The 27623-nt window shown below is 40.3% G+C and overlaps 1 protein-coding gene and 1 pseudogene across 3 annotated transcripts in view; one reads left to right on the top strand and one right to left on the bottom strand.

Moving 5' to 3' along the window:
• The window catches only part of Mcc (MCC regulator of WNT signaling pathway), a 406401-nt gene that overhangs the window by 244993 nt on the left and 133785 nt on the right, over nt 1-27623 (bottom strand). Inside the window, exon 1 of one of the 3 annotated variants that reach the window (XM_063230938.1) lies at nt 624-984. The exons of the other annotated variants lie outside the window; for them this stretch is intronic. Within the exon in view, the coding sequence (XP_063087008.1) occupies nt 624-680 (57 nt within the window). The 5' untranslated portion in view covers nt 681-984. Of the gene's footprint in view, nt 1-623; nt 985-27623 lie in introns of those variants that run through there. 3 annotated transcript variants of the gene reach the window in all.
• LOC106028381 (large ribosomal subunit protein uL18-like) lies at nt 815-26679 on the top strand (annotated as a pseudogene).

The raw sequence follows: 27623 nt of genomic DNA on the forward strand, positions 1-27623 counted from the left end.
CAGGCAAGCCCTATGTCATCAAAAAAGGTGGCGGGCGCATCTCACCGCTCACATATTTGCATATCGTTTGATGCGGCTTTCATTTCAAAGGCAGTTTCCAACGTGCAAGTAGATACGGTACAGTGGGAGCCCAAGAGTTGCAAAGGCGCTGGCCTCAGAGACTCGGGAGTCCAGACCCAGGCAGGAAATAAAAGTTCCTGGCGGCTTTGATGCACGGTGCTTCCTCCCCTGTCCCCTCCCGGGAGCGCGTCCTTCATCTACGCCCCGAGAGCCCACCTAGCCGAACTGAGCCGCGCGCACCCCGCAGGGCTGCAAGGGGGCTCGGGGCGCCCGGCGCCTCCCCGAGGGAGCCGGCCTCGGGCCCCACGGCGCGAGGGAGCGCTGCACACGACGGCCACCCGGCGCGGCGCGGATCCACGCGGAGGAAACCCTGGCGCTCTGCCGAGAGCTGGTTTCTTTTTTTAAGCCATTCATGTCAGGCTGAACCACTGAGCCCGTTGGGGTCATTTCCTGAGGCGCACTGCAGGTCAGAACAGGATCCAGAAAACCTAGGACCGGCGTGGACCGGGGCTGTGGGGAGCGACCGAGACCCCGGCCCCGGCCCCGGCCCGGCGGCCTCTTACCTCGCTCAGCTCGGCGGAGGCGTCGCTCCCGTACTTCGCCGCAACTCCGGAATTCATGACTGACTTCTCAGGGCGCCAGCTCCGCGCGGGTCTCCGGGAGGCGTCAGCGCTCGGCCCCGCGCGCCGCGCTCGGCACAGCCATCTTCCCCGACGGGGCGGCCGCCCTCAGGCTCGGCGCCGCGCCCGCGCCCATGCCCGCGCCCTACGGGAGGCGCCCGCGGCCCGGGTTCGTCAGAAACCTGCGCGGCCCGGAGGACCTAGACCTGCAGGGAGCCGGCGCGGGGCGCTCTGCCCGCCGAAGTTGCGCCTCGCAGCAGCCGGAGTTGGGAGCGGCTCTGATTGAACGCAGCTGTGGCCGCGGCCGCGCGAAGGGGCGGAGCCGAGGAGCGGGGGAGCCGGGGCGGGGCGCCGGGCGGGCGGCGGCGGCGGCGGCGGGGAGCGCGCGGAGCAGGTATCAGTCCTGCTCTCCGCGCAGTCAGTCACCGCAGCCGGGTGCCGGAGCAGAGGAGACACGGGGAAGCCCCCCGAGTCATCGTGAAGGAAATTGAAAAAAAACTCCCCTCCAGCCAGGAGCCGCTTCCTGGGATTTAACAAGGTCAAGGCGAACCAGGACCCGGTGCCGCAGACCGCGCGCCGCGCTGAGCGCGGTCCAGCAAGATTTTACAGGAGCGCGGCGCTCCCGACCCTGCGCGATCCGAAGTCAGCGCCGCGGGGCGAATTCACTGCCGAGCTCCCTCTCTCTGTCGCTGGGCCAGACTACGTTAGGGCATTTTTTGCTCAGGGGTAATGTAGATAAAGTTGCCTGTCCCTTGAAAGATGTAAGATAGGCTCACATTTCTCATCCTCCCCCCAGCTCAGTGCTGGGGGGTGGATATTTCTGGAGGTTGGAGTGTGAGTCACAAAAGCTTCAAGGAGTTTTTATATGCAGTCGACCCTGGAGACTAGACAGAGCACCCCTTAAGCTTCAAGTTCCCCAGGCTGAGATTTTATCTCAGTAAACTCAAAGTCTTGCTGGAGCTGGGATGCACCTCGTCCGATCCTTTAAAACAGGCCTGTAGGATTGCTTAAGAAACCTCTTCAGTCTCTGTCTACACAATAGGAGCAACAGGTCTCCGCCCCAATGGCAGACATCGGCATTTCCTGAAGCCTTCTATGAAAAATCCATTGTCTTGTTCACTTCCAAGGTCGGTTTTTTTTTTTTTTAATCAAATGGGATATTTACTTTGCTCTTTAAGAAGGACTGAAGAGGGCAACATTTGCAAACCTCTTTCCGGTGAGTTCACACACTGGACTCCTGGGATTAGGAAGAGTACCCTGCTCTTTCTAGAGCACCGGGTCCCAAATTCTGGGGCTCTGGCAGACCTGAGCATGGGGGTGGTTTGAACACCAATTTAACATATTTATTCATTGAAACCTGTTTAGAACAGATGGAAGCTGGAGATGGTGCTGTATATTACAGTTTCATTAGCCCCAATCTTTGAGACCAGAAGTGTTTCAGATTTCAGAGTTTTCTAGATTTTGGAAGGTTTGTATAGATTTTGGAGGTTGTGCATCCCTAATCTGAAAGTCCCAAACCCAAAAAGCTCCAAAGTCCAAACATGTTTTAACATTCTGTCAATGCTCAAAAAACTTTCAGATTTCAGATTTTTGGATGTTTAGTCTGTATAAAGCATTAAGGTCTAACCAGGGTCCACATCCTTAAGGCCCCTGTTTGTGGTCTTGTAAAGCATGAACAGAAATGACAAGTCTAAACAGAAAATCATTCTTGCCACAAAATGACATAAATAAAGATCTATTGCAGGCCAGGGATATAGCTCAGTGGCACAGCACCTGTCTGGCAAGGATAAGATCCTGAGTTTGATCCCTGGTACAAAAAGTAAAAAACAGTTATTGCATTTCATGGGATTGAAATAAGATTTTGACTGCACAAGGTCAAAAGAGAAGACTCTAAAAGAATCTTAAAAGAAGTAGCATGTGAAACAAACACATAAAGAAATGTTCAACATCACTGGCCATTAGAGAAATGCAAATTAAAACAACACCAAGATTCCATCTTACCCCAGAATACCCATAATCAAGAAATCAAATAATAACAAATGTTGGCAAGACTGCAAGGAAAAAGGGACCCTTTTACACTGTTGGTGGCAATGTAAATTTTTTGGGAAATCATTTTGGAGATTTCTCAAAAATCTGAAACTAGAAATTCCATTTTAATCAAGTATTCTCCTTCTAGGTATCTACCTAACAGCATTAAAGACATGATATTACAGTGATAATGTATACCCAGCTTTTTCAATGAATAAATATGTTATAGCAGCACAGTTCACAAGAGCTAAATCTTGGAAGCAATTTACATGTCCATTAACAGATGAATGGATAAAGAAAATGTGACTTTATATACAATGGAGTACTAAGCCACAAAGATGAACTTGAGTTGCTACTATGAAAATGGGTACACCTTGAGATCATATATTAATCAGACACACAGGCCTAAATATCATTTGGTTTCTGTCATATGAGAAACCGCAAGTATAAATAAAGAGCAAAAGAAAAGATAATAGATCTTTCTCAAAGGGAGAAGGGAGGCAGTGGAGGGAAAGGGGGATGAAAACAGGAAGATGTGTTCCTGTATCTACTCCACACAAGGAATGTGAACACTGTACTACAAGTATATATTCATAAAAATAAGTAAACAAAAAAGGCAGCATGTGAGTTGATCTTTGAAGAATGGCTGAGCCCAGCAGAGAAGACACCACAGGTAGTGGTACCATTATGAAATAAAGTACAGCTAGAGATTGGCATGCACAAAGCATGCCTGGGAATTTCAGACATTCTCCCCTTCAAGGGAATCCACGTGAAAAAGGAGGGTTGAAGTTTTGAGTCCCAGGCTAAAGAAAAAAACAGATTTGGTTTGGTTTGTAGTACTAGAGATTGAACCAAAGGCATCCACAGTGAGCTATATCCACATCTCCTCTACTTATAATTTAGGGTCTGACTAGTTGCCCAGGTGGGGCTCTAATTTGTGATCCTCCTGCTTCAGGTTCCAAGAGTGCTGGGATTTAGGCAGGCACCACCACACCTAATCTTAAAATGGGACTTCTTTTTAAGAAATGGAATGCCATTAACAATACCGGAACACAGAATGGGAAACAGAGCTGTGCTTTTAGATATTCCAGTAATTATTTTTTTATCACATACATGAGTAATATGAATTCAGACTACTGATCAGTGTAAATCTGCTGTTTAAAAAACACTTTTTTTTTTTTTTTGTCTTTTTCACTTTTATCGGTACCGGGGATCGAACTCACGACCGCCTGCTTGCAAGGCAGGTGCTTATGCCGCTGAGCTAAATCCCCAGCCCCGATATATCACTTTTTAAAAAAATACTGCTTCTTAATAAACTCAGCATTACTAGTTTTTCCCCCACCTTAGGAACAAACCCCCTCTTTTTGGACACCAAATGAAACCATTTGCTTAGTTTTATGGATCATGCAGTGTGAAAAATATGTGTTTTGGGGGGCTCGGGATTTAGCTCAGTGGCATAAGCACCTGCCTTGCAAGCAGGCGGTCATGAGTTCGATCCCCGGTACCGATAAAAAAGAAAAAGACAAAAAAAAAAAAAAAGTGGTATATCTGTAGATTGGACTATATGGACGATATGAAGCATCTGCAAGGTACTGTAGACTGTGGAATTTCCTCATAAACAGTGATGTCAAACATTTAATCCCCACATTAAGATGCATCTCTGTCACAATCTGACAGCAGTAGACGTGGTAAGTTCACAGTAGGAAACGGACAGGCCAACTGGACTATCACAACAGTCCAGCAAGAGGACTGTTTAAAGGGCATACCAGTGCCATCAATGTCTGCTCACTTTCTATCATAATCTGTCATTTTCATGAAAATGGACAAGAGAGGGCAGATGGAAGAAAATGTATGAAAGAGAACAAACAGAAATTACAACGGAAAGAGAATTTAAAACAAACTCATAGATTTAGAACTTAAGTGATTAAGATTAGAATAATGTTCTCAACAAAAACAGTTATTTCAGAGAAGAAACAGATTTAAGAGAAACTAAGTTTATGATATCTTGAGTATGGGGTGGCATCTGAATATTTAAATGGAATGAAATTAAACTGTAGAGAAAAGTCAGGGTTGAGATGGAGATTTGTGTTTACCCTGCTAGAATAAGAGAGAAGTGTTGTGAGCACACTATTTTTTTAACAATTATTTTTTATTTTTTTAGTTTTGGTGTTTTAAACCTTTGGGGGGTGGGGATCAAACTCATGACCTTACGCTTGCCAGGCAGGCGCTTAAGCCACTGAGCTTAATCCCAAGCCATGAGCACACCATTTTAAAGAAAGGTGTGTGTGTGTGTGTGTGTGTGTGTGTGTGTGTGTTTTATATCACTGGGGATTGAACCTAGACTTGTGCATACTAGCAAGTGCTCTACCACTGAGCCACTGAACTACACTCCCAGTCCTTGTTTCATTTTTAATTTAAAACAAAACAATAAAAGAAAATAATGGCTGAGAAGGTCAGAGAAATAAAGATAACCAGAAGAACTCTGTGTTTGGGAATCTAACAGAGGTTTTCAAGAAGCAGTGTCAATATCATATGGTAATAGGGGGAAAGATGCTGAAAACTGGTAAGTGGACATTAATGTCTTCCTAAGATAAATTTCTAAAAGCCAAGGCAACAGAAGGCAGATTATGATAGAAAGTGAGCAGGCACTGATGGCACTGGTATGCACTAATTTTCTTATAAATTTGATGGTGCCAGGGAATAGGAGATGAGATGGCCCCTTTGAGTAAGGAATCAAGTAAGTAGAAGACAGTATGGACCTGTTGGTAGGCTGGGTTTAAAGAAATCCTGATGACATATAGAGAAAAGAGAGGGAAAAACCCGAGTGATACACAGAGAAAACGGAGATAGAGCATAGTTCCCAAAAAAAGAAACAGTGAAGGGGGAAAAAAACAACCTGTGAGATTAGCTCTTAGTAGGCATGGGGAGCCCGAATTCTGGTATCCCTTCTAGATGACCAGGAACCCTTAAGAGAATTGGAGAATTTATAGACTAGGAAAGACAGGTCCTTAGACATGATATCCAATAAGTATCTGAAGAGTGAGCCAACTTCCTCCTGTGATTGTGAAGGGGAAACTAAAACTAAGGACAATGTTTTTATTTTTGTTTTTGTTTATAGGTACCAGGGATTGAACTCATGACCTTGCACTTGCTAGGCAGGTGCTTACACGGCTGAGCTAAATCCCCAGCCCCCTAGGTAAAAGTCTTAAACCACCAGTGTTATGGAAATTGACTGAAACCTTAGAACTGGCTGGCCTGGTCCCTTTGTCTCTACCCTTGGGGCACCCAAGCCACCTCTGCCTGCCCCAGAGTCCACTGTGCTGAGAAAGACCTGTCCTTGCCCAGCCTGCAGAAGGAACCAAATTCCAAAATTGCTCCTTTTCTCTTCAGCTCTCCTAAGCTGAACAAAATGTGGACACCTCAAATTTTAGGAAAAAAGCAGCTTGATCAAGTTAATTCAAATAAAGGTGAAAAGTACTCATAATCTTCTCAATCATGCCCCAAATATTTACACTGGAAAAAGAAAATGCTTTGAAATAACTCTTAAATTGGTGAAATTTCCTGAAAAAGAAAGTGAATTTGGGGGCCCTGTGGAGACTCAGGAAATTCTAGTCCTTTAAGTCCTGGGGGGCAGTCCTAAAAATCAGGGAGTCCTAAAAGTACACCCTCAAGAGAATTTCTTGCCCTAAATCTATAGTATACCCTATTCTCCTGCTCTATCATCCCAGCTTCTCTCCCTACCCCAATTCCTGTGGCCATAAGTAGTGATTGGGCCAATTCTGCCAGCCTTGGGTCAGCCTGAATACGGGATAGGCAGCCTCCCCAAACCTCAGCTGCCCCAGCACAAACGTCATCTTTACCAGCTGATATAACATGAGTTCAGGAAGCATTGCACTTTATCTACAGCCTTGTCACTGTGCCCTTAACACATAGAAAACCTGGAACTGCTACATTCACCCAGCTCATTCCTGCATCTCACTCACCTAGGGAGGGTGTATAGGGTTAACAGGCTTGTGGCATGCATTCAAAACAAAACTAAACAGAAGAAAAGCATCTGCTGTGTGATAGATATTAATTCTGCATATGTCCTTGGTAGTCCTTGATAGTGTATGGAACAGAAAAGATCCTGCTTCCACACAGCCCATGTACTTGGTGAAAATGATTAATCAATATATGAAGAAGACACAGCTTGCTATGAGCCTATAAAGGAATTTCAACAGGACCTATGACGGGGGAGGGCAGGCTTCCAGAGTAGACATGGAAGGTCTCTAGGAGCTGATGACTTTTCAGGATGAAGGCCAACAAGGAGCCAGCTACTCAAACCATGGGGCAGGGAACCAGGCAGAGAAACTACCAAGTATAAAACAGCTTAAGGCAAAAAAGGTTTGATCTTCAATCGATTGCAATAAATTTCTATTTTTAATTTTAATTTCAGGGAAGAGGTAAACAGTAGAAAGAACATGATGCAAAAGTTAATAGCCAAAAAAAAGTTACTAGCAGAGGCAGATGCTGAAGGGAATGTGTAGAGCCTGGTTTCATTCTGTGTGCACAAAGATGCCACGGGTAGATGTTCAGCATGTCAGAGGCCTGATCCCATTATTTATTTATTTATTTATTTAGCAGTACTGGAGACTGAATCTAGGGCCTTCATATTGAACTACATCCCAGTCATCTTTTAACTTTTTATTTTGAGACAGAGTTTCACTTGTCACTAAGTTGCCCAGGCTGGGTCCAAACTTTTGATCCTCCTACCTCGGCTTCTCAGAGAGCTCTCTGAGGCCTGTGCCATCCACACTAAGCTGTTTTACATTTTTCAAAGGAAAATACACCCCTTTACCAACTTTCCTGCTGGGTCGTCTAAAAAACTAAACCAGGGCAATTTTTTGCTTGCTGCTCATAAATGCAGAATTTGCAACCGCTAATGAAGGAATACATTTAGGTGTTGAGCCTAAGGAACATTAACATTACAAAAAGATACGTCTGATAGGAGAAAACACCACCTATAAAGCCATGTTAGAGGTTTTTAATATGAAGGAATGCTGTCTTACGTACAAGGGTGTAATTGGTAAAATCTGTATTATTCACTCTATAGACCCAAAATCTGATTTTCTAAAACCTGTAAGTTACAAAGAGGGAAGAAAGAATATGAACAAGTGAGAGATTAAAGAAAGGTAAACTCTGCAGAAACTCAAAAATACTACAATAAAAGCAGCTCAAGACATACCAGCAAATTGTAATATGTTAACCTTATTGGGATCTTGATTCAAACAAACCCCTATAAAAATAATGAATTGTAAAAAGTTTTTAAAAATACATGTTTTAGACATTTGACAGTGTTGGTAAATTACTTACCTTTTAGATAGGTTAATATAGTTACATTTAAACAAAGAGTCCCTTTAGAGTTATACATTGAAATATTTAGGACTGAAATAATAGTGTCTAGAATTCATGGCAAAACACTATCAGAAGCAGGGAAATAGATTATATGGAATTATCAATGTAACAGGCTGCTATAAATGAATTATAACAATTAAAGCTGAGGCACAAATATGTGAGAATCCATGGTACTGCTGTCTACTTTTATGTGTTAGAAACTCTTCATAAAGAACATGTTAAAACAAGGTGACTGCTTTTTCTGGGTTATAGAGCCATAAAAGTAGAGCAAAGACTTATTAAAGACTACTACAGTGATCTAGGTATAAAATAATAGTACTCTGAAATCAGTGAAAATGGTGAGAAATCAGTGAATTTGTGATATAATTGCTGGCTAAGACCAACCAGGACTTGGTAAATGATTGGATAAAGGCAATGAGACAAAGGGGGGATCAAGAATGACTGACAGTTTTTGGCTTGGACTATTAGGTGTGGGAAAGGACCTTGTTTCGGGGAATCAAGGGTTCTATTGTAGATACATTAAATTTGAGATATTTATGTGATACCCAAGGGGTCAGTAACAGTTGAATATATGAGAACTGGGTTTCTGGGGAGAGTTAGGCATATGGTGATGATTTGGACATTAACAGAGTAAAGATCATAGTTGCTACTGAAACTCATGAGAAATTCTGAGGTCACTAAGGGAAAAAATAATGAGTACACACAGGCAGTCCTGAGTCTCAGTGTTTCCCAGTTGAGTAGAGAAGGGATCCAACAAGAAAGATTAAGGGAAAATGTCCAGAGAGGAACAGAAGTACTGAAGATGGTGGCAGTGGCAGATGTGAAAAGAGTCTAAGGAGGGTGGCAACCCCTGTGGAATACTGTTGAGAATTCAAAAAAGGTGTCAAAGGAGAGTGGTTTAGTTGTTGAGATTATTGGTGATCTTGAGAGGGAAAAAAAAGTCTCATTAATAGTTGAAATGGCTAGAAGCTAGTTGAAAGTAGATTTGATAGTGCCTGGGAAGTGGAAAAGGTGAAAACACATGGGAACAGCTTTTGAGAAGTACGGAACTCGAAGTCTCACTGCTACTAAACCATCGGAATAAGTTGGCTTCATTACCCCTGAGTCTTCATGTACCGTTTATGAAGTTGGCCACATGGCTGCGGACTCCATGACTTACTGCTATGAAACAGTTGGAATGCAGTGGGTAATTCTCAGCTTGTATTTGAAATTGCTCAGAAAAGAACTGAAAACTATTTCTAAATTAAATCTCACACATAAAACAAACAAAACTCCAACTTTCTGCAATTTCTAATCTAACTCAAGTCAAGAAAGCATTAATTACACTCATGGACTGCCTCACACCACCATAGGCATTCTAGTAACCTAGAATCATTTGGCAGCAACATCTCTGACATTATCAGTGGGGAATTCCAATTTGAAATTTACTACCTCATGCAAGTATCATGTGATGCTTTAAAAATTGCTTTGCTGTCTTATGAGACACTTTGGAGGTCAAAACCTTAGTGTCATCAATATCAGATATCTTTCAAAAACTTTACACTAGCCAGGCATGATGGCCCACATCTATAATCCCAGCTATAGAGAGACTGAGAAGGCAGCCTAAGCAATTTAGTGAGACCTCGTGTCCAAATAACATTCTAAAAAGGACTAAGGATTAAAGACATAGCTCAGTGGTAGAGTGCTTGCCCAGCATGAAAGAAGGCTCTGGATTCAGTCTGCAGTGCTAAAAACAAAACAAACAAACAAAAACAAAATGAAAAAACTTCAGTGTGTTACTCAAATTTCATTATAGAAAAGAAAAAAAATATATCAGTAGAGATTAGGGATTGGATTTTTTAAAAAAAATTTAAATCTTCCTACGAGTACATGCATATGGTCAATTTCCTGAAAAGGAAAACAAAAAGATATATTAAATAGATGCATAAAAATAGATCTAGTAAAGTTTGGAAAACATGCATAAATTAAATGAATTCCAAATGCCTGTCACTGTTGTTTCTGGAGTAGAGCTCTTTGGGCCCAAACAGAATCATTCCATTGCTCTCTTTTCACTAGAATATGTTGTAGCAGCTGTTCCAAGGGACAAAGAAATAATCAGTGTAATATAATGCCTCATATACCTAGTGACAAAAAAGGCAGTTCACCTGGCATCACACCAAGCTGAGAGGTGAAAGGGGGGGATCTGTGGCGAAGGCTGGGGGAATCATTTCCCAGCCTTTGAGTTACAAAGTGTGCATGGCTGCACTGCTGGGGTACAGACTTCCCCCAGGGGTGCCCTAAGAAATGAGGAATAGCCTCCTGCCTGTCCAGATAAGTCCACTTCTCTCCTCAGTTTTTTTCTTTTTCCCCACAGCTGTCACAGGAGTTCAAACTTTTCCTTCTAAGAAAACAATCAGAAATTGGAATCTCCTGCCATAACCCTTATTGGTGCTCTTTTTAAAAGTGTCTTTTTCTGTAACTGCCAGCTACTTTTTTAGTCTTGCATCACCATAAAAAATCATGGCTGAAACTGAATGTGTTACTTTCTACCAAGAACAATTTTATTGGCAACTTACGAATTTCTGTAAGTGGAATGAGAGTTTCCAGGCTCAAAACTGAAGTAATGTTGCATTGTACCCTTTTCTCTTCCCCCGCTGCCATTTCCGCTCTACTCGCTCCTCCTTCTAACAGCATCTTCCAGGCTTCATTCACTTCAACAGGACTCAACGCCGCATCCCTCTGCACACTCCAGCCCAGCTAGTTTTCTCCGAAGTACAGCTCTGTAGCATGTCATTCAACAAGTTCTATTTCTGTAAGCTTTATTGAACTACAATCATACATCATAAAATTTACCTTTTAACATATGCAAGTCAGTAGTTTTTGGCATATCCGTAGAGCTGTGCCACCATCCCCAGTATCTTATTTAGAACATTTTCATTGCCTCCCAAACAAACCCATACTCATTAACCGTCATTCTTCATCCCTCTGCCCAACCTGCCAATCACAAATCATGGATCTGTCTATTCTAGACATTTAATATGCACAAAATAAAACAGTATGTGAATCTATATACCTGGCTCTTTTCATTCAACCTATTTTAAGGTTCATCCATTTTGTAATATATATTAATACTACATTCTTTTAATTGCAAAGTGATATTGCATTGTAGCAGTCTACTGCATTTTGTTTATCCAATTCTCAGCTGGAGATCTGAGTTGGTTCCACTTGGTTGTTAATACGAATAATGTTGCTATGAACATTTTGGTGCAAGTTTTTATGTGGGCACATGTTTTCAATCCCTTTGGGTATACACATATAGAGAAATTTCTTGCTGATAGAGTAAACCTGTGTTTAATGATTAACATCAAATTGTTTTCCAAAATGGCTGCACCATTTCAGATTTCCACAAGCAATGTATGAGTCTCAATTCTGCAAATCCTTGCCAACACTTACTGTCTTTTATTATAGCCACATGATTCTGACTTGTAGTACCCTAAGATTAATAATGTTGAACTTTTTGTTCATGTGCTTATGTGTCATTTGTACAGCTTCTCTGGAGAAATGTCTATTCGAATCTCTTACCTTTTATTTTCTTTCAGTGTTGGGCATTGAGTGCAGGACTTGGTGCATACTAGGCAAGTACTCTACCTCTGAGCTATACCACTATTACCGTAGTGCAACACTTTTTCAATTAGGTTTTTTTTAAATTTTTATTTTAAAACAAAAAAGAGAGCTGGGCAAAGAGGTGCATATCTGTAATCCTAGCACTTGAGAGGCTGAGGCAGGAGGGTCATTGTGATTTCGAGACCTGCCTGAGCTACAAAGTGAGCTCAAGACAAGCCTAAACTGCATATTGAGACCCTGTCTCAAAAAGACAAAAAAAAAAAAATACAGAATTTCAAAACAGAATAATAGGGAATCAACAATGGTAAATATATTGCATACTGTTGTTTTCAAAGTAGTAGTTCAGATTATCAGACATAATGTATAAAAGTGATCTAATAATAAAAAACAAACTTTTTGTTCGGCTAATAGAGCTTAGTAGTATAATTATCTGTCTTGTATATACATATATGTATGTAACATTTTCCCTTCTTTCTTTTCCCCTTTCTCTTATCCTAGTTGTTCCTTCCCTTTTTAACTTTTTTCCCTTCTATTTTCAAAATATCTATTATACATTTTGGGTCCCACTAACTTCTTCAGTCTTTCACACTAGGGAGACAACACCATATTCACCCATATGAGTCCAGGCCATTTTATCCATGAGCGCGATCTCAGATTGCATCCATTTATCTACAAGAGCCTCAAGATTGTCCTTCTATTTGGCTGAGTTGCAATTGTATTAAAACACCACATCTCTTATGTATTCTGCAGTTAATGGGTAAGCTACATCTGCCTTTTTAAGGGTCCCCATCACATTAAGTATTGTCTTTTCTCCTCTGATCTTCAGTCCACGAATTTCCTTTTGAATCAAATGTGTTTCTTGTGTACAGCATATTGATGGGTCCTGGCCCACTCTCCCTGTGTTTCTTTTTATTGGTTAACTCAGGCCATCTACATTAATGGTTAAAATAAACATGCGCTGGCTCATCTCTGCCATGTTATTTTCCTGATGTTGGCTCCCTACTTTTCCTCTCCATTCAAATGCCTGCCCCACTCAGAGATCTCCTTCTGCTGCTGTTACTGGAACTGTGGTCATTTTTATCTTTCTCTAGAATGTCCTTTATTATTCTTCATAGTGTTGGTTTGGTGGTCATAAATTTCTTCAGTTGTTCTTTGTCATGAAAGTATCTTATTTCTCTATTAATTCTGAACAATAGTTTTTTAGGGTACATCAACCTGGGTTGGAGGTTGTTTTGTTTCAGGACTTGAAATACTTCATTACAACCTTTTCTTCACTTGATGGCTTGTGTTGAGAAGCCTGCTGTAATCCTGATAGGTTTTCCTTTTAGATGATCTGTTTCTTTTCTCTAAAAGCTTTTAATATTGTTCTCATGCTGTATTTCGGGATCTGGATTATTGTATGTCTGGATGTAAATCTATTTTGGTTATGACTAGTTGGACTTCCATATGCCTCACTTATCTGCATGGCAAGTCCTTTTCACTGTCTGGGAAGTTTTCTGCTTTTGCTTCGGCAAATAGTCTTTTTATATCATTTGTATTGATTCCTGCTTTTTTTCACTGAAAATCATAGATTATTTTTCTTTGCATTGTTTTGTATCTGTTGAATTATTTTACTGGTTTCTTAAAGAGATTTTTCCTTTCCCAATCAGTAGCTGCGATCTTTTGTCTTCAAGGTCTGAAAGTCTTATCTTCAATTTTGTTCAAGCAGTTTTGCCAGCTTTCAATGGAGTTTTTAATTTTCTGGATATCTCTTTGAATCTGTTTCATGCATTCTAATCCTTCTCTATAATGTTCATTCAAGGTTTCCATCATTTTCCTATGCTCTTTTTATTAAATCTATGTCTTCTTTAGATATGCTCAGCAATTCTTTCATTATGTTTGCCATTTCTTCTCTTGCCTGAGACAATATTTTGGACCTTATTATTTTACAGACTCATGAAGTTGTTTCTTGAGTTCAGGTGCTATCACTTCAGAAATTTCAGGTTTGTAAATTCCAATTTCTTCCATGTTCATGTCTCTTGAATTTGTTCTGTATGGGCTAGAGATTTAAGATTGCATTTTGCTCCTGAATTCCTCCAGACAAGTCAATTGTGGGGTGCCAGGCGCTTCCTGCATTGGCTGCCCATCTGTGTTATAGGGGAATGGAGCAGGCACCAGTTTCTCAAAAGCTAGGTTCCTAGGCAGGCAGTGAGGCAAGGGATAGGCTTCTCCCTCAGGTTGTCTTTTTACTGTTGAGTTTTAAGAGTTCTTTTTGCTTTCTGGAAACTAGGAACTTATCAAGTATAAAATTACAAGTACTTTTTTTCCCATTCCATGAGTTGTCTTCCCTTTTCAGATAGAGTTCTTTGACATATAGATGTCTTACATTTTAGCTGGGCACAGTGGTGCATGCCTTAATTCCAGCACTCAGGAGGCTGAGGCAGGGGTATCTTTATTAATTTGAGGCCACCCCTGGCTACATAGTGAATTCAAGGCCAGCCTGGAATATATAGCAAGACCCTGTCTCAAAAAAATAATTAAATTTTGAAGTTGAAAAACGACCCATTTTTTCTTTTGTCACTTCATTTTCTGTTGACATGCTAAAAAAAAAAAAAAACTATTGCCTAATGTAAGATTATAAAGACATACTCCTGTGTGTGCTTCTAATAATTTTGTAGTTTTGGTTCACATTAAATAAATGATCCATGATTAGTCTAGTATGGGAGGTTGACTTCTTAACATTCCTAAGGAACCTATATTTTCGAGCAAAACTGATGGAAAAAAATCAAAGGATGACAAGGTTTCATTTTGCCTTTAACAGGCCTTTTTTTAAAGTGAAAAAGAGGGGAAATAAAAGTTTATTATCCCAATTTCAAAACTGACAGACCTGGAGAGTGAAGATTGGATAACTATAATCTTTGGTTTTAGAAAGTTATATGGGTCTTTTACTTCTGTGTGTCCTGAATTATTCAAAATTATGGATAGGATAGATACATGTTGTCAGCATCAGAAATCTTACCTAAAACAAGACATGGGGGCTGAGGATTTAACTCAGCAGCATAAGTGCCTGCCTTGCAAGCACACAATCATGAGTTCAATCCCTGGTACCAAAACAAACAAACAAAAAACAAGACATGAGATGGGTGACACAGAGCCACATGCTGTGTGCACTGCTGAGTACACATTATAACAAGGATCAAGAGAGAGCTGCCGTGCACATCAGCCCCCCACCTATGGCCTCACTGGCTTACAATACTTGCTTTGAGAGGTTACTTCAAAGGTTCTACAAGATCAGTCTCAGCGCTCCCCCAAGAGTTTTTTGCAAAGGGGATACCAGGAATCGAACTCACAGCCTTGTGTTTGCCAGACAGGTGCTGATGCCACTGAGGTGTATTCCCAGCCTCTCCCCTAAGAGTTTTGTTCACTATCTTAGATTCCATCTCTTTTATCTCCTTTATCTTTCAGTTTTTGTTTTTGGTTTTCTAGTACTGGTGATTGAACCCAGGGCCTTCACATTGAGATACATCCCCAGCCCCATTTTTATTATTTACTTTGAGATAGACCCCTGCTCAAGTGCCAAGTTGCCCAAACTTTGCTCAAACATTTTTTCCTCCTGCCCCAGAGATCTGAGACTTTGGGCAGGAGCCGCCATGCCTGGCCTGATTCTGGCCTTCTTATTTTTTCTTGGTGTGTAAAGTTAATTTGTTAATGAGTTTTGCTCTCCATCAATAAATAAAAATGTATTGTACCATAAGATATATTATCAATTCTATTCAATATTTATGTTCCATGCAAATAAATTTTATGATGCTGAGAACTGATTGAAGTGCTTTTAAATATAAACCTAAAATTTACCCTTAGTGCTAAATTTAGCTTTGGTACCTTTATTGCCTGATACCCAAAATCTCTAACAATATCCATGCCAGTGAGCATTATTTAACACCAATTTTTAAAGGTACTGCTTCCCTCCATTATTAGAGCTTGAATATTCTCTGTGTACTGAATACAGTTATGTATTCAGTGGGTGCTCAACAAATTATAGATATTAGGGTAAGCACTGCTTTTAGTAGCACAAAGTAGGAAATATTGACAATTTCAACTAGTTCAACTTGTTAGGTGTAGTGAAGCACTTCTATAATTCCAGTACTTGGGAAGCTGAGGTAGGATAGGAGGCAATTTTGAGACCATTCTGGGCTACAAAGTAAGCCCAAGGCTAGCCTGAACCACATAGTGAGACCCTGTCTCAGAAAGACAAAAAAAAAAAAAAAAAAAAAACAGTTCAACTTAATATTAAGTTCCACTCATTTAGAAAATCATGTTTGAATTATACTATTAATCTCAATAGCATCTGGAAATGTTAAATTCTCACTTTTTAAAAATAAGAATGAAGATAAGGGTAACTGGGTTATTTCTTCTTAAGTATCCAGTATATTACAAGAAAAAAGTAGACCTTCAAGAGACGTTCAATTAAGTAGGAGAATCTAATTATCATAACTCATATTCACAAAGGGAACACTATAACTGGACAATGTGGATTAAAAATCTTTGCATTGCTAACTGAATTAAAGTGCCAACAGTAAATAATTAGAAAAAGATGAAAAACCAGTTTTTAAGTCTCATCTACTAAGTCAACTACCTATGACTTGATGGAAATGACTTCTCCTAAGGGTTGAATATTCTCCTGCAGGTCATTATATTTCTGTCATGATTCAGTAACTTCTAAGAGTAAGAGAAACTACATTTGGTAGAGACCACATGAGATCTGACACATCTAATCTGCAAGTTCCACTTTTAATTTATATCTAAAAAAAGAATAAATGAGCAAGTATAAGGTTATAAAAACCAGAGCTACAGAAACATAACACATAGTTCTATTATACCTGGATGCCCACTTCTGAACAAACAAACTCTATTACATGTGCTGGCTTTGCATCAAAGGAGGTCAACCGAACTGCTCTCCTCCTGGTGAACATGTGAAATCTGTCGAACAACATTCAGCTCAACACACTGACTTGATCTCACACGCGCGCGTATTTCGAGAACCGGGTTTTCATTTGAATAGCATTCCTTTTTAATTTAAGCAAAGCAAAATGGAAATAACACCGGAACAGATGCAAAAGTATGGTGAAAAACGTCTCCTTGGACAAAGCTATTTTAATGAAAGCAACACTCTCTGCAGTCTCCTGATTCCTCCTTAGTATTCAACCACCCAAATTAGATTCACTTCACTGGCTGTCTTCATGAGATTTCACAAACCTGAGGAGGAGTAACAAAAGGAAATAAAAGGTAAAGATTTTCCTTACAGCAGGATAGTAGGTTTTGAAACAAATTTTCATATTAAATGAAGCAACGTGATTAAACTCACAGTTCAAGATAATGATGAACTGATAGCTGGAACTCAGCTGCCTGACAGTTTAGCATATGAATTAAATTTTCTCCCCGTTAACCCACTTTAAAAAAAAAAAAACATATATTCAGACATCCCCCTTCAGGGAATTGACCATATGTGGAATGTAAGCTCTTGGGTCCACATGGAGCTTGGCTTCCAATTTCTTAGCTCGCCGGAAAAGCAAGTTTATTGCATTATATTAAAATGGCTACTAGTAGATTTTTTGAGCATATGACTTTCTATTGGACAAGTCTGTTTACTCAAATGTACCATCACTCAAATTCATACAGGTGAACCAGAAGTTGTTTTCATGAGTGGTAAAACCCAAAAAGGGATGATTATCACCAAATGCACCTCAAATGAAGAGAAAAATACATGTGGTGAAGAGAGGGAGAGCTGTCATGATGTACAACATGGATCTCCCTGTGCACATTCACAGCTCTGCAGTAGAATGTTTTCTATAAAACTCTCATTCCACAAATAGAATTTAAAAATGGGATTGTAACATATGGTCATGTAGATTGAAAATTCAATCCACATGTCTTCAACAATACCAACGTGGTAGGCTAATAAAGATGCAAATCGGGAAAGGTACACTCTTAAATTGGCTACCAAGGAGACCCCGATGATTCCAGAGTTATTCTATGAATATCAAAAGAAAAAATATCATCAGGATATAATTACAGCCTTCATACTTCCAGCGTTACAAACTAAAGATTTCACATAGCTTACATATGTTGTAAGATGCATAGAGAGACTTAAGTGAAAAAAGCAGCAAATCAGTTCTAAAGAGGTGCAGGTCAGATGATGTCCAATTATAGATGTGGAGCTGTATGAATTAAAGATAATTAAGTCTTGAGTTTGTTTGCCCAGCAGGATCTATAGTTTGAATACCTCCATTTTGAATTTTTTTTTTTTATCGGTACCGGGGATTGAACTCACAACCGCCTGCTTGCAAGGCAGGTGCTTATGCCGCTGAGCTAAATCCCCAGCCCCATACCTCCATTTTTAAAAGCCCTGCACTGCAGACTTGACATTTCTGCATCACTGTCAGGGTCACTGTAAGATGAAAACAATTAAAGCTCCAAGAGATGAAATTATTTCTCGAAAGTCACAAAGCTAGTAAGTGCCTAGGAATGTAAATTCTAAATCTGACTGACTCCAGAGCTTGTTTGTTTTTTACACAAGTATTTACCACAGGAGTTTTGTTTTGGTTTTGTGTGTTCTCAGGATAGTGGAGATTGTTCTGGAGGTAGCAGCCACTCTGCCACAGAACTACATCCCAGCCTTGTTAGTTCTTATTTTGAAACAAGGTCTCATTCAATTGCCCTGGCTACCCTGAAAGGGCACCAGAGTAGCTGCTTTGCAGGTGAGTGTAACTGCACCTGGAAACAAGGCAGATTATTTTTTGTTTTGTTTTGGTGCTGGGGATTGAACCCAAGGCTTTACACTAAGCCATATCTCCAGCCCTTTTTTATTTTTTAAGAAAGGGTCTTGCTAAACTCATTGCATTGCCAGGGTAGGTTTAAACTTCTGATCCTTCTGCCTCAGTCTCCCAGAGCACCAGGATGATAAGCCGGTGCCAGCACACCTGGCCCCAAGCCAACCTTATACATCACCTTTATGACTTCTGCCAGACTAAGCGCCATCTGGATTACAATGTACTTAACATTTTTCTGAAACTGATAGATTTATACTTCAAGCCATTTATTCAAAATGAAAAGTCGAGATCACTATTACTAATGTAAAACCATTGTCAGCTGCCATGAGCAGAGAGCAACTATAAAAAACTGGCCTAGCAGAGCTCTGACCCTGGGCCCTGCTGTGTCCTCACACCAAGGGCTCAGCTGGGGAGGCACCTGAGATCTTCCTGCACCCAGATGAAACCTTTCTCTTGATTTCAACCAATGGGCTGAGTGAGGATTAAAAAGGAAATTCTGCTCCTGGTGTGAAAGACGATCTTATCTAATACCACTGGGTGTGCCACCTGCGTATCAGTGGTTGCACTTTGGGGAAGTGCAGTTCACTGCCTGAGCATTTCTTTTGTTTTTTCCTGTATTAGGGATTGAACCCAAGACTTTGATACAGAATTACAGCCCCATCTTTTTCTTTTTCTTTTTTCTTTTCTTTGTGGCAGGGTCTCGGTAAGTTGTGAAGTTGCCCAGCTGTGAGTTTGCGACCTACTGCCTCAGCTTCCCAGAGAACCATGATTACAATTCACCACCACGCATGCCTCTAGTTGAGCTTTTTAGGTGCACAGGAGTAAAGAAAGACAGAAGGAAAATAGATGAATTTTTTTTTTCAAATGGAAATTCAATTTGAAGGAAACTAGATGGATATCTGTGTACGATTTGGTTAGCTGTTAGCTGTAACAAACCTGAGACCAACTCAAAAGTAAGCATAGATCTAAATTCTTTTTTAAAAAATTCAATTTCACAGAGTAATGTGATTTCATAGAGTGATTTGATTTCACAGAGTAATGGATTTCATTGTGGCCTTTTCATACATGTATATAACCTATTTTGATCTATCCATCCCCCACGACCTCTGTCGTCTCTCCCCACCCCATCTTCTTCCATTTCTCTCATGATCTCCTTTCCTCTTTTGGGTAATCTTTTTTGTTTTGTTTTGTTTCCTCTAGATCTGTCTAGAGAAAACATGTGATACTTATGTTTCTCAACCTGGCCTATTTTGTTTAACCTGAGGATCTCCAGTTCCGTATATTTTCCTGCAAATGACATGATTTCATCCTTCTTCGTGGCTAAATAAATGGTGTACATACACCATATTTTCGTTATCCATTCATCAGCTGATGGGTACTGAGGCTGATTCCATAACGCAGCTATTGTGAGCTTTGAGGTGGTAAACATGAGTTTGTAGGTATCCCTATACTATGTGCTGACTTTGATTCCTTCAAGTATGTCCTCAGGCTTGGTATAGCTAGATCATATGGTAATTCTATTTTTAGTGTTTTGAGGGGTCTCCATACTGGCAGTAGTAGTTTATATTCCCAAGAACACTTACAAGGATGTCTGACAGCCTTCAAGTGCTTTAGGACCTTACTGGATATTGCTAGCTAAGTTCCCTGGCTAAACACAGTAGGATGCCATACAAACATCACCAGGCCTCCCCTACCAAACTCAGTCTCAGAAGTAAGCTGAAAGTTCCCAGTGCTTGCTTCTCCTGGGCAAACCTGACTTAGAGTGGCTGTGTGTGTACTTCTCAACAGAATTTCATCTGGGCTTCTCCTCACTTCTATAAAACATACAGACTGAACATAGCTACTAGAATACCAAGATTAGCACCACCAGAAACTGATAAATCAACTCCATACAACTCCGTACACATTCACATTACACAGTTCTTTGTTATAAAAATCTGAATTTAAGTAGGAGAGATGGCAATGGATTCTAAGTGAGAAATATTTTGAAAATGAAAGAAATGCAGATTTATTCATATTGAGAAACAGAAGCCAGGGGTGGTGGTGCATGCCTGTAATCCCAGCTCTCAGGAGACTGAGGCAGGAGGATCATTGAGAGCTCAATGCCAGCATGAACTACATAACAAGACTGGGAGAGAGAGAGAGAGAGAGACAGAGAGAGAGAGAGAGAAGGACAGGGGGAGGGAGAGAGACAGACAGAGAGATATCTCTAATTTTCAAATGTATACAAAAAAGAGCTTGCTTAAAATGCACATATTACCAGTTTAAAAAAAAATGGGCTGGGGATTTAGCTCAGCGGCATAAGCACCTGCCTTGCAAGTGTGTGGTCGTGAGTTCGATCCCTGGTACCAATAAAAAAAGAAAAAGACAAAAAAAAAAAAAAAAAAGCTTCAATGACACACTGAGAAAACAATATAAACTGGCAAAGCAGCCTGATAACCTCCAAGCCTTCCATTTGTCCCCACTATTTGTATTTCTGAGGAAACACAGGTTTATTCTCGAATTAGGAAAGCACACTGCTTACACCTTAAACTTCAGGAGCCAGGGACTAGTTTAACAATTAACAGAAGTCCATGGCCAAACTGTTGCTTCAAAAAAAAGATGGTAGGTATCCTCACATATTATACCAACTTCTCTGCCAAGTGACTGGTACATATACACTGCTGAATAAAAACTACCTCGGGTGAATTAGCACATAGGTGACATCTCACTCTTAAATACATAATTTGGTGAGATTTTTGGAGAAAGTGAAGGCAGGGAGGATTTGAATGCCAATCATGTCACCTTTCTCAAGCAGAGATAGTATCAATATTAACACTGGTGTTAGCTTCTCATCTAATGGTCTACATTTTTTTTTAGTTGACAAAATTAGCTTTAGAATGTTTAAATACAGCTATTTTGAAGAAAACAAGAGACATTATGGTAGCCACTGTTGATTTCCTGCTGTCTTTTTCTGAAATCCTGTTTGCTGTTTTATTCTCTTTAAAATAAAAAAATAAAAATAGAATGTTTAAGTGTTCCAGTATTGGAAAGCTAAATTTCTACTTAATAGGAAAACCCCAGGTATGAAATAACATTCATCATAGATTTGTGGTTCAGTAATTATTTTGCTCTGTTTTAGTGAAATATCCTCACAAAACTGCTGCTAAATATGAAAGAATAAAAAAACAAGAATGATAATTTGTTTCAAGTGAAATATGAAAATGCAGAATTTCTATTTTAATTCAGAGTCTAGAATTGAAACTAAGATACTGCATCTTTTCTAGTTTAAAAAAGAGGAAAAGATTTTTTAAAAATAAGGAAAAGTTTTAATCTCTGAGTTATATCTTTTAAAACACTACCTCCAATCTTCTCACCTTAATTTTTGGAAAGTTCTTTTGTAATTGTTCTTTACTAATGGTAGGGGGACAGTGCTGGCAGGTAGGAGATAAAACTTTAACTCAGAGCTCGGTTTCCGGATGTGACAGGAAATGCACCAGCAGGCATACACCGGGCCTTGTTCTAAGTTCTCAGGTGATGTAGATGCTACTGCCTTGTGCATATGCACAACTGTCACTTTACCGTCTAGTGCAAAAATCCGTAGACAAACATGTAATTGGTATACTTTGACTTTAAAATTGTTCCTACCTGATTATCTAAAATCTTTGTAATAAATTTTTATTTTAATGATTTCTATGTTAAAATTTTTGTGGATATACTGAAAAATATATAAAATTATCCTACAGAAAAAAAGATGCAAAAGACAAATCTTATAAACAATTTCCTTCTTCAAATCAGTCAAGGAAATTAATGATAAAATGCATATTACAGTTCCTGAACTGAAATAAATGGAGATATTTCAGTAAATAATGAGGAAACTTATTTCTCTCATCCGCTTCTTCAACTGAGGTTTCTGGGGTGAACAGATCATTAACCATCATGGCTCATTTTATGTCTAGTCCTACCTTCCATCTTAAACAACTGGCTGCTTAGAAGAAATGGGCTTTATGCATAAATATTCCCTGAGCATCAACAATGTGTTAGGTACCAGGCTAAATGCAGAGAATAAGTGAATGGGTGGGAGAAGATAAATGATAAACAAGTAAAAAAGGAATTGGTAATCACTTTATGAACATTTCCAATTCCCATTTACGTGTATGTGACAGTAGGGGGAAGCCTCCACTATCGCCCATAGTGATTCTCTCATTATTCATGCCTTTGGACAGACTCATCCCAGGCTATACAAGGCTGGCCTGGGTAACAAACAGGGTCTTGCATAAATAATCGAGTGCGATTTCTGAGACTACATAATGAAACACACGATAGCTCCACCTTGCTCTGGTAGGTCTCTCACCCTGGAGGAATCCAGCCACCATGTTAGACAGCATTCATGCATCCCTGTGAAGAGATGCATGTGATGAGGGACTGTGGCCTCCTGCCATTGTTAGCAATCACTTCAGAAGCAGAGTCTCCCAGTCCTCATCAAGTGTTCAAATGACACAGCCCTTGCTGACAGCATGATGGCAACCTCAAGAGTGACCCTGAGCCAAATACCTAGCTGAACCATCCTTGGAGTCCTGGCATGGAGAAACTGTGGCAAGTGGTTGCTGTCTGGAGCCTCTAAAGTTTGGGATGATTGGTTGTGCAGCAATAGGTAACCAATATAAAAGAAAATGTGAAGACACACCTGCTTAAATGGGGAGGTCAGGAAAGGCTTCTCTGAGAAGAGTAAATCTACTAGAGTATGGTCATCTAGCAAGTATGAGGCCCTGTGTTCAATCCCCAGTATTGTAAACAAACAGGATAACATCCCCAATCAAGGGCCCCCGAGGGCAGAGTAATAGGGAGGTGCACACAGGCAGTGTGGTCAAAGCACCTACAGGACAAGTGAGAAAGACAAGGTCATGGAGGTGTCCATGGCCTTGTCATGCGGGCCTCTTGCTATCCTTTAAATGATATTCCTAACACACTGGGAATGCTTCCATGAGTCCTTACAGAAGTCTAAGGTAATCCTTGATGCTTAAACACTTCCACTGGGCTGCTGGAAAAAAACACCCATGCTGGCCTGCTATCTACTCTTAAGCTACTCCGAGGCTCAGAGAGGGACCTAAAATGTTTGAAATTATTAGGAATTACATGAATTTTGTAGAATGGCTATTAGCAGTTGTGTTGCTGTTTTACCTTGAGGTTGACATGGCCTCTGCAGTGAGGAAAGGAGAGCTAAAGCAATGGACAAGCCCTTCCTGAGGCAGTGTCCAATGCACACCAAACCCAAATCCAAACTCAGCCAAGCTGTCTTGCTAAGCTCAAAATGTTTATGTGGAACAAGCACAAATTTGTAATATAAATATTTACTTTTTTGTTGTGGGTGTGATTTTAAAAATTAAAACTATTTTTATTATGCAAATAATATTCATTGCAGAAAAATGCTCATTTTATACACATAATGTGCCTTGCGAAAAATTAACAAATGCAAATGTGCAAAACACTAAACTTGAAATTACCAATCATCAAATTACGCCAAAATAAAAACTATATTCATGTTCCTAAGTATGTATCTAGTTAATGAATAAGGAAGAAGAAATAGCAATAGTAACTTTACCTCTATTTTAGTCAGCTGGTGATCCATTTAAGCACAAACTGTCACTCTAAGCTACCATTTTGCCAATATTAATTTCCTTAATTTCAACCTACCTACTTTCCTCACTAGAAAAGGAAAATAAAAGTTGAGGACTTTTCACTTTGTGAAGGATTTAAGCACCATTTTTATTTACTTACTAATTTGGTGGGGGGCTCGGGATTAAATGTAGGGATTCCCTACTGCTGGGAAAGCACTTTATCACTGAGCTGCAGAGCAACAAGTCTCAGGCATAATCTTGAATATTTTACTGAACCACCGAATGTCATTTATTTAATGGAAAGTATTACAGCGCATGGTGCCTTTCCAATCAAGGTTTAAACCATCTGAAGGCAGGCTTTCAAGAAAATAAAGTGTTCTTTGCTTATAAAAGGAGGCACTCCACAGCTGAATTTCATAGGAATTTCAAATTAATGATCCACTGTCAACACTCATACAACTTTACTCCTCCAGTACACTACCATCACCTTCTTTGGATTCACTGAAAAACATTTTTAGCCAGTAAGGTCTAACTGAGACATGATCTTAAGGTACCTGGATTCTGTAATATTGAAAGCTGTGAATCTGGAAAACACGATAAAAAGGTACAAAGACTCTAGACTCAATCTTGAATACAACACATAAATGAATTTCTGTTCTTTACAAATTACCTGGTCTCAGGAATTTTATTATAGCAGCAAAGGTGAATTAAGCACTCACATTCCACATAAATAATATATAGTGGTTTCTATTGTGTGCCCCAACTTTCTGTTTACTGTAGAACCAGGAATAACCAGACAACCCTGGTTCTGTTTGTGTTCTTCTGTGGGGCCCATGTGTTCTTGTCTTGTTTTACACTTAGATGTGAGAAATTCAAGCCATATCACATTGAAACACATTTTTCTACTTGTGCCCACTAATGGCTTTAGTCTAGACAATGAATCTGATTTATCACCAGAGGTACAAATGAAACCCTAATTCATGTATCTTTACTGTTTCCCTGTGCTACCCCCAATCCAAGTGGCATTGCACATTGCCCTTTTTTAAATTTTAAAATGAAAGAAGAAAAAATAGTAAAAACAATGACACAGAATTTCAAAATAGAATATTAGGGAATTAACAATGGTTAATGTGTTGAGTATTATTTTCAGAGTGGTTGTTTAGATTACCAGACATACATATGAAAAACTGATCAAACAATGAAATTACAATGCCACTCTTTTTGATGGGCTATTTCTATCATGAATTGAAAATTTTGTCCCCCAGGATTTCTCTTTGGGAGTGAGCCACATTCCTTCGACAGACACTTGGATTGCTCTCAGCTGCTGCCCCCAGTGTGGCCCTCGTGGTTGCAGCCCAGTGCTCAGGTTTGGGGGAGGGGTAGATGAAGAAAGGTAGTCACGCTGGGACCTGGAATTGGAAAAAGGGGTGTTGTGGCTTGTATCTGGGGTCCCCCCAAAGCCTCATGCAGTAATAAATGGGGCTCTGCAGAGGAGGCTGGATCCAGGGTGTGTGATGCTGGCATCAAGGATGTGATGCTGGGATTGATTCATGGTGCATACTAGAAGCAAAGCCGCCCTGCTCTGGGTGTGAGTGCTGCCTGCCCTAGGGTGAAAGCGTGGATAGGATATAAGGCACAAAAAGAGGTCACTGCTCATCACTTACTGATTCGCTTCTTCACTACTTTGCTGCCTTCTGCCCGCCATGAACTGTTTCTCCTCTGCGATGTCCCTCTGCCACACCACCCTGCCATGCAGCCAGCCAACTACGAAATGAAACCTATACAAACTGTGAGCTAAATAAACCTTTTCTCCTTTAACTTTGGGTGTTGGGTATTTTGTCCCACCAACAAGAAAAAGTAATTTAAAAAGGAAGTTTCTTAAAGCTGTCAAGAATAAGGCCTACTTTAAGAGATACCAACTGAAATTTGGAAGAGAAAAAAAACCTGATAAACTATGCTCAGAAATGCTTGGTGATCCAGGACAAAAGTAAGTACAACAAGCACAAATACAGGTTGACAGTTCGAGTAATAACAGAGATATCATTTGTCAGCTTGCTTACGTCGAAGAAGGGAATATGATCATTACAGCCGCATATGGCGTGAAAGCTGGCCTAACAAATTACGCTGCAGCATTCTGCACTGGCCTGCTGTTGGTCTGTTGGTTCCTTAGCAGGTTTGGTACAGGCAAGATTATGAAGGCCAAGGGGAGGTACGTGCACATGAATACAAGATGGAAAGCACTGGTGCCTTCAGCTGCCATCTTGACACGGGGCTTGCCAGAACTACAACTGTCACAGTTTTTGGAGCCCTTCAGAGTGCTTATGGCTTGTCTATCCCTCCTATACTAACTGATTCCCTGATTATGATTTTGAAACCAAGGAATTCAATGCAGAAGCACATCGGAAGCCTGTCAGGTTATACACACTACCTAATGGAGAAGATGAAGACGCTTGCAAGAAATAATTTTCTCAGTACATAAAGAACTATGTCACTCTAGAAATGATGGAGGAGATGTATAAAAGGGCAATAAATCAGACACACAAGTTTTGCCTGGTTTCTGTTATTTGAGTGAAAAAGAGATTAAGAGTTGGAATGAACAGGCAGAGATAGTAAGGAGAGGGAAAAAAGAATTAAGATATGTTTTAAGCTTGTACAAATCCCCATCATAATGTAATCATGTACTGCAAACATGTACTGGTAAACATGTTAATAAAAAACCCTGGGTTCAATCCCCAGTAGTGCCTGAAAAAAAAAAACTTCATGTTGCTGCTATATGAGAGAATCCAGTCTATAAGAAGCAGCCAAAGAAATGCTAGAAAGAAGAGGTAGAACCATCCTAAAATACCCGTCACGATCATCAGGCAGCTCCAAAGAAGGCAACGCTTCCTCAGAGCTCAGGAGCAGGATGCTTGGGGTTAAACCAAACCAAAGTCTTCCAGGAAGATTTTTCAGATAAAGAAAGACCAATAAACTTGTTCCCCCAGCAGCAAAAGTGTCTTTGACAAACCATGCAGGGTGGAAGCACAAGATGCTAAGGCCACGTTTAGCGACAAGACAGTTCCTAAGTGGCAACACACAAAGTCAGGAAAGAACCTGCATCCTCATAGAAAGGAGACAGAGTGAGGAAGGCGGGGAATGGCCTGGCATTGGCTGTGAGGCAGAGAAACTAATGGAGAGAGGAAGTGTCCAAAGTGGACCCTCACAGGCTTCTGTGAGTGCGTGCGTGTGTGATGTGACCTCACACACACAATGCGTATGTCACATCAACCTCTTCCACACCCTCATCCCTCGGTAAAATCCTTATTGCTCATCAGCCCTTTCATAATCCTGGATTCCTCAGGGTTCCAACACAGGGCTGCAAGGAGGCAAGCATAGACATGGAATAATCGATACAGAAACCGAAGCACAGAATGGGTCACGGACATCTGGGTTATTAAAGTATTAATTATTATTATTCTTCACTGTGAAACACACCCTGCCACCTACAAACATGGAATAAAATCTAACAGCTA

Source organism: Cavia porcellus, unplaced genomic scaffold (assembly GCF_034190915.1).
Source record: "Cavia porcellus strain 051 isolate PalLab524CR breed Dunkin Hartley unplaced genomic scaffold, mCavPor4.1 scaffold_19, whole genome shotgun sequence".
NCBI lineage: Eukaryota > Metazoa > Chordata > Mammalia > Rodentia > Caviidae > Cavia > Cavia porcellus.